We start from the raw sequence: 7,310 nt of genomic DNA on the forward strand, positions 1-7,310 counted from the left end.
ACCATCACGGCCGCCCTCATTAGATAGACACTCCCCCGCCGTCAACCATCACGGCCGTCAACCACCACGGCCGCCCTCATTAGATCGACAAATTCTTGAATGAGAACAATGCATTCAACAACAGAACCAACAGGCAGACTAACGAGCTTCATATCGCACAAAAATACAGAATATTTTTCAATGAGATCACTATGACGATAGCAAAACTTCCTCATACATGATTAAATATTGGTTTAAAATGCTTTGTACGAAAAACTGTAACTTGAATTCTATAGAATTTTTTTTTATTAAAATATATACTGTTGTAGATTTCAATTTGGTACACTTTGTAAAATATGTTATACATGCACTGCTTTTTGGTTATGTATATTTAACCAATCAGCGTTTAAAGCTAAGTTAATATAACCAATCAGCGTTAATTTTATTTTTATATATTTTTTTCTAACCAAACAGCAATATTTGAGACAAATCGTAGATATTTCCTCTAGAAGTTTCTTATAGATAAGCATATCGTATGCCATCTGTCGATTAAGTTTTATTTGACTAAGTATAGAATATGTTTAACAAAATTCCGTAAATCATCGCATTCCTTTCAAAATATCAAGATAAATAACAGATATTTCATAACTTGCAAATATAAAAATAAAGTCAAAGATAAGTATTATCTTGTGTCAATTTGTACTGTCGACAAGTCCTTATACTAAAATTACTATCGACAAAAATCTTCATCGTTTAAATTCACACATTGATTTTGTGTCTTTAACACAAATGAATTAAGCAAATTAATTTTTGAAACAACGCAGATAAGAGCTGTATTTCTGTTACTGATTGCTACTTGATTTCTTGGTAAGGATCACGGACAGACCTGAACAGACAGGACACATATAAATGTGATAAATTTTGTTTGATAGATATCAGTTCGAGCGATATTTTATAGTAATAATTAATTATATAACAGGTACGCACTGGCGCTCGACTGCTATGATTGTTCTGTGGTGTATTGCATGCTCCGTCTTTTTGGCTATATTAAAATCATGATATTGTTTATGTTGTAAATATGTTTGTACAATAAGGTTGATATTGTTGTTGCCATGTCTGTCAAGTTATTCGTCATTTAGTAAAATGGCATTACTGGATGTATTTCTGTCTTTGTTGTTATTGATAATACACCAAAATACATAACTCAAGTTTTGACTCAATTATCGGGATGGAAATTAGAAACAATATTACACCCGTACGCAAGCACGCACGCATACACTCACACACCATCACACACCTACCTACCTACCTACTTACAAGCACGCACGCATACACTCATACACACCTATCTACATGCATACCTACCTACCTACCTACCTATAAGCTACCTGCCTACATACATACATACACATATATATACATACATGTTGAATGGGGAACGAAAACAAGTTAAAAGCTTATACTTCAGCGGGTACAAATAAGTATCAGCGATAACGCATGTTTACATAAAGGAATAATTTCCTGTTTAAGGAAATATTTTGCAATAACCAAATTATTTCATCACCCCACTTTGACAGACACGAAATAACATGAACACATTTCGTCGGTGACAACTAGTTCATGTCGGTACAGAGTAGATTGTGTTTATATAGGGCAACGTAGGACATTGTGTATACGGGCGGTGGAGAACACGCTTATGTGTTGCAAATCACGTCGGACACAAAAATGTACAGTGTTGTATTGGAACTCATCACTAGTTCTAGCGGTCTAGTCTGGACACTTCTGGTTCTGGTTGTGGTATATTATCTGTGGGACAGACACCAGAGACTGAAATCCCTACCCCCGGGACCTACACCACTCCCATTACTTGGTAACATCCTTGACCTGGCGTCAAGTGATCAGCTAGGAACATTTCGGAAACTACGGGGAAAGTATGGAGACTTGGTCACATTGCACATGGGGTCGTTCACAATGGTAGTGGTCAGTGGTTATGACACACTTCGGGAACTTTTCGTCAAACGCGGTGACGTCACATCCGACCGGCCTGATCTATTTTCATTCAGAGAAATAACAAAAGGAGAAGGTTAGTATGCTACTTAAACAAAAAATGATAAGTAATGATTTAATAGTTATCTAGGTTTTGATATATGAAATGGGCCACACATATATATAGAGGTGTATGCATTTGAAACGAACTCCTGTGGTCAAGTCAAACGAACTTCACTTAAACTTCAATTCTTTGACGATATAATTGTTAAATTGTCGACAATGAAAATTTTATCCCTCATAACAAATAAATACAAGAAGAAAATGTTCTAGATCAACCATTCGCCGGTCACATCTGCCAAAACTACAACTTGTGAAGATAACCGAGTGTAATATGAGATTTGTGTAGTCACAACTTTTAAAACTATTTTAATACTGACCCCTGTTGTTTTGGTATTGATATTATGATATTGACCATTGTAATAAGTTTTTAAAGGCTTACAAACAACACTTATATTCCCGTAAACAATATTTACAAAATTGTGCAAGATGGTACAGATGTATCGTCATGAAGTATATATAACAAAGTAAATCAGTCATGGCTCTTAGTGACTTACAACAGGGCGGGTTATACACCACGCTGTGAGTGTTACATACTGGGAGAGCTAAAGTGGCAAATTATATTACAAGGGCTAGTCTGATCTGACCTGTTCTGGTCCCAATTTTGTGGTCCCAAATTTTGGTGTCGTCGGAGCTGGTCTTATTGGTCTGGTTCCTATTTCTGTTCATATATATATTGATTAAATGCCTTTCTGAAACTTTCACGATATGAACACACATATGAATAAAATAGTATTTAAAATTCTAAACCAACGTGGAAGTGCTTTAAAGTATTTTATCGACCACACCGGAAACGCTTCACGAAAAACAAACTCATCTTGTTATCTGCAAAAGCTCCCCACAAACATACATGCTCTTTTCAACTTCTGTTTGTTTCAAAAACCTATAGGACTTGTGAGCAGATCAGGGCCTGAATGGAAGATACACAGAACATTCGCTATTGGAGGACTAAGAGATTTCGGCTTCGGCAAGAAAAGTTTGGAAGGAAAAATAATGGAAGAGGTGGAAGTATTTCTCAATGTTCTTGAGGAGAAGAAAGGACAACCGCTACATCCCGAGTCCTGTATCCAGACCAGTGTTGCAAACATTATATGTTCCATTATATTCGGAAAGAGATTTGAACATGGCGACCCTGTATTTATAGAACTAGTGGACACGGTTAACGAAAACATGTCTCTTGTGGCGTCGGCTGGCCTCCTCAACCTCCTGCCCTTTCTTCGATTTGTGCCAGGGGACCCCGTGGGTAGCAGAAAAGTCCTGAACAATGCAGATAGAGTTATCAAGTACCTTTACAAACTGATTGATGCCCATCAAGAGGAATTCGACGCGGAAAATATTAAAGATTTCATCGACGTTTACTTAAAAGAAATAGAGAATAGAAAAGGACAGGACACTTCCTTCACAGGTAGGTTTAATGTTTTAACAAATTACATATCACATGTAAGTTAATGTTATAACAAATTACATATCACAGGTAAGTTGATGTTTTAATGAATTGTATATGATGTGGAAGACGATCATATTATATACATACCACATTAAGTACCCGAGAAACACGGATCATTAATCACTCTGGTATGTTTTCACCATCAGCAATGCTCTGTCATCCAAGAGTTGAAGAGTCGTGTAGTGATAACACTAGGATACGAATGTAATACCAGGCCCCACTTGTATAAAACATCTCAACTTGAGATTTCCTCAAGCCCAGATTTTCTTCAGCTAATATCTCCTTGAAAATATCTTGTATGAAAATTCCTCAAGGAATTTCAGGACATCTTAGCCGATGCCTTCCTCTTGTTCCTTGAGAAAATTTGATACAAGCCGTTTTTGAGGAGATATCAGCTGAGGAAAATCTCGACTTGAGGAAATCTCAGGTTGAGATGTTTTATACAAGTGGGGCCAGATACACATTTAAAACCTGTCATTGAAAAGTTTACAAGATACAGATATATCACAAAACCGGATGAAAACTTTTTTCGTCTTCTCAAAACAATAACATGAGTAAAATTATTTTAGAATTTCAAAATATACATCTGACGACATACAAAAGTCGATTTAACATGTCCTCTCATTACAGTCTCACAGCTAATGAACACTATAGCTGACATGTTCATCGCTGGAATGGAGACGACCACAACAACTCTTCACTGGGCTGTCTTGTTCTTCCTCAACAACCCGGATGTACAGAAGCGTTGTCATGAGGAGGTAACGAGGGTGGTAGGAGAGGGTCGATTCCCCTCCCTGTCAGACCGCCCGGACATGCCGTATATTGAGGCCACCATCACAGAGATCCTCAGATGTGGGGACATTGCTCCTCTTGGATTGGCACATGCTACAAGTGTGGACGTACATTTTAATGGTTATATTATTCCTAAAGGAGCTATGCTGATTCCAAGTATCACATCTGTTCACAAAGACCCAGAGCTATTCCCCGCGCCGGAAAAATTCAAACCATCAAGATTCCTTGACAAGGACGGCAAACTCCAGCGAACAGAACACGTTATACCATTCTTTTTCGGTAAGTTGTCGTTAATTAATGCAATGTATAAATATGTTTTGATTTTATTTTACATACATACTTGGAATTGGCATTACCAACATTACTGCAGAAAAGAGAATGTCCACAAAGCATCTACAGTATGTTTACTGTGTTCGGCAGTTAAACACTTATCCACAATGAAACACATGTTCTCGTTCGTATGAATATCTTAAATACATATTTTTTTCCCGATTATCACTGTTCTCTCACGGACTAGAAACAAACTATTTAACGACAACTGGGTGTAAGTTATTATTTAGATTATGATGTATGCCTGTCGATGTATTTTTGAAAAACGACTAGAAAAGACCGAAATGTTAATACATGTGAATAAATCGTTATCAAATTTAATAAAATTCAATAAAATGAGCTCAAAATACGAGCGAAAGAAGTATTTACACTGGAACTATCGAAACGTACAAGAAAAATAAGACAATGTGTTCAGGAAGGGTAAGCGTCTTCTACTTCATCCATGAAACCCACTACGTAAATATTGGTCAATCCAAATAAGTAGAATATCGTTCTAAAGTGATGTTTATAACAACAAACTTAGCAAATGGGTATGATTGGGCATCGAACACATGTCATTTCATATCATAGATTATATAAACTATTTCTTACATTTTTGCCACTGCTATATAGAGAAATATCTCATTGATAATAGTGTTATTTTTCACTATTGATTACTGAACCCCATTGAAATATACCTAGGTATTAGACACACTTGTGAAATGTATTTGTTATTACTGAATTCACTATTGGATACTCACTATAGATTATATTAAATGTGATACACATATACCCTTCATGTTACAGCTGTCATAGATAAGGTGCACAAACTCGAATGAAATTTACAATGATCAGTATTTTTTCCCTTATACTATAGGTCGCCGTGTATGTATGGGCGAGGCCCTCGCAAGGTCAGAACTGTTTCTTTTCATCACTTCCATGGTACAACGAATCCAGTTTAAACCTGTGGATCCAGATAGCATTCCTCCAGTGAAAGGCGTTTTGGGGGCTACACTCAAACCATGTCCTTATACATGTATAGCCGAGAAGAGAGCTTAGAATATCTAAGGACAACAAACATACATCTACTCACTATTACAACACTATACTTATGTAACTACAAGCCGTTTTGCATGTTTTTAATAAAAATACAGAAGAGATTGAATTTGAATTATTATGAACACCTTTCGAAGAATTAAGTGCAGTAGAGCCAAAAACAAAGAATAAGATTTAATCATACAGCTGTTTCATCCTTCAAGAATTCGTTATTGATGTAAAGGACCTAACTTTTTAAGCTTAGGAAGCGAAAGCAGGAAATAAAAACTAAGATAATGCGTAACAATGTTAATGGAAAATACATAACACTAACAATGACATGTGACATACAATGTACCTTAGAACATAGTCCTTCTGTAAATTACGCTGACATGCAATGTAATTTCGTATTATTATATAACAATATGTTCCTTCCGCTAATCTACTCGGAGACGTTACTCATTTCAAATGACATGGGTTGCATATTAACCAAAACCAGAAAAAATAAATCAAATTAAATGAGTATATATAAGTTTGTTATATCATTTATTGTAACGATATTAAAGTGAATGAAAACCGATAAACGTCATCTGAAACTTAGTTTGATAAACTTGATGCAGTTTTTTTTATTAAAAGTGAGAAACCAACAGTGTAAAAAATACGTTTAAAAAGACAAAAAAGACCAAATTGACATTATAAAATATGTATCAAAATTGTTACATTCCAATGTATTATCTACTTCATCATGACCTTTATTCATTCTCTTTTAGATAAATGTGTTTTGTCACCATAACCCATTTGAACAACCCCTTTCATGGTCGTGAAATCATGATCTTATCCATGAATACGGTGTGCAGGGAACTGTGGTAAAAACTGACTAACTATCCACACTATATAGTGAATCTATAACATAAGCATGTGGATTTGAATGACCTGCTTGGTTGTGAGCCAAGAATTACTTGGTACTCACAACACAACCTTATTAATTCTGATAATAATCGCATTAATACTCAATGCTATAACATATATTTACCACATTTGACTCCACTTAATGATCAATGATACAAGAAATAGATAATTGTCATTTCAATTATGAACATATTTACAGGTAAAGGTACGGTGCACGACGCCTTAATAGACCGTCGCACAATGGTTATTACGATACATAAGTAAACAACTGTATTTCACGTGCATGTATCAAATCACGAGTAATTGGTAATTAAACGATATTTATGCATGTATTCTATACATTTAACCGGTAAAAATCACACCATACACACCCTAATTAAACACATGGTATAGTAACACTATCGCGCACCTGTGCGTGTGTACACAAACCGTGCTCATAACAAACATACTGGCACAGGTAAATATATTGCTGTTTATCTACACAGCACTGAATAAACCATATTTACAACAATTACAGAATGCATAAAACATAAAAATCATAATTCATGGGTTTTGGGTACTCACCGCAAGCTGTGGTTTGCGTGAACGGTGAATATTATATCATGGTTCAAACAATGGCAATGTTGACACGGTAGCTGTCTCTGTCATGCATAAAAGCATGCGTACACGTCACATCCTCTCAGGTAAAAGTTTCGTAGAGATGAGCGCGCGAAATATGAACAACTGACAAAGT

At 35.8% G+C, this 7,310-nt stretch overlaps 1 protein-coding gene across 1 annotated transcript; it reads left to right on the forward strand.

The window, feature by feature from the left end:
• Nucleotides 1–1,704: 1,704 nt before the first annotated feature.
• LOC132563339 (cytochrome P450 2C3-like) lies at nt 1,705–6,200 on the forward strand. The gene is made up of 4 exons (XM_060228105.1): nt 1,705–2,062; nt 2,975–3,490; nt 4,163–4,603; nt 5,511–6,200. The coding sequence occupies exons 1-4, from the start codon at nt 1,705–1,707 to the stop codon at nt 5,690–5,692; spliced, it is 1,497 nt and encodes a 498-aa protein (XP_060084088.1). The 3' UTR covers nt 5,693–6,200.
• The last annotated feature ends 1,110 nt before the right edge of the window (nt 6,201–7,310 follow it).

This window comes from Ylistrum balloti, unplaced genomic scaffold, assembly GCF_031769215.1.
Source record: "Ylistrum balloti isolate Yb309-2 unplaced genomic scaffold, AGI_CSIRO_Ybal_v1 Utg369674, whole genome shotgun sequence".
Lineage (NCBI taxonomy): Eukaryota > Metazoa > Mollusca > Bivalvia > Pectinida > Pectinidae > Ylistrum > Ylistrum balloti.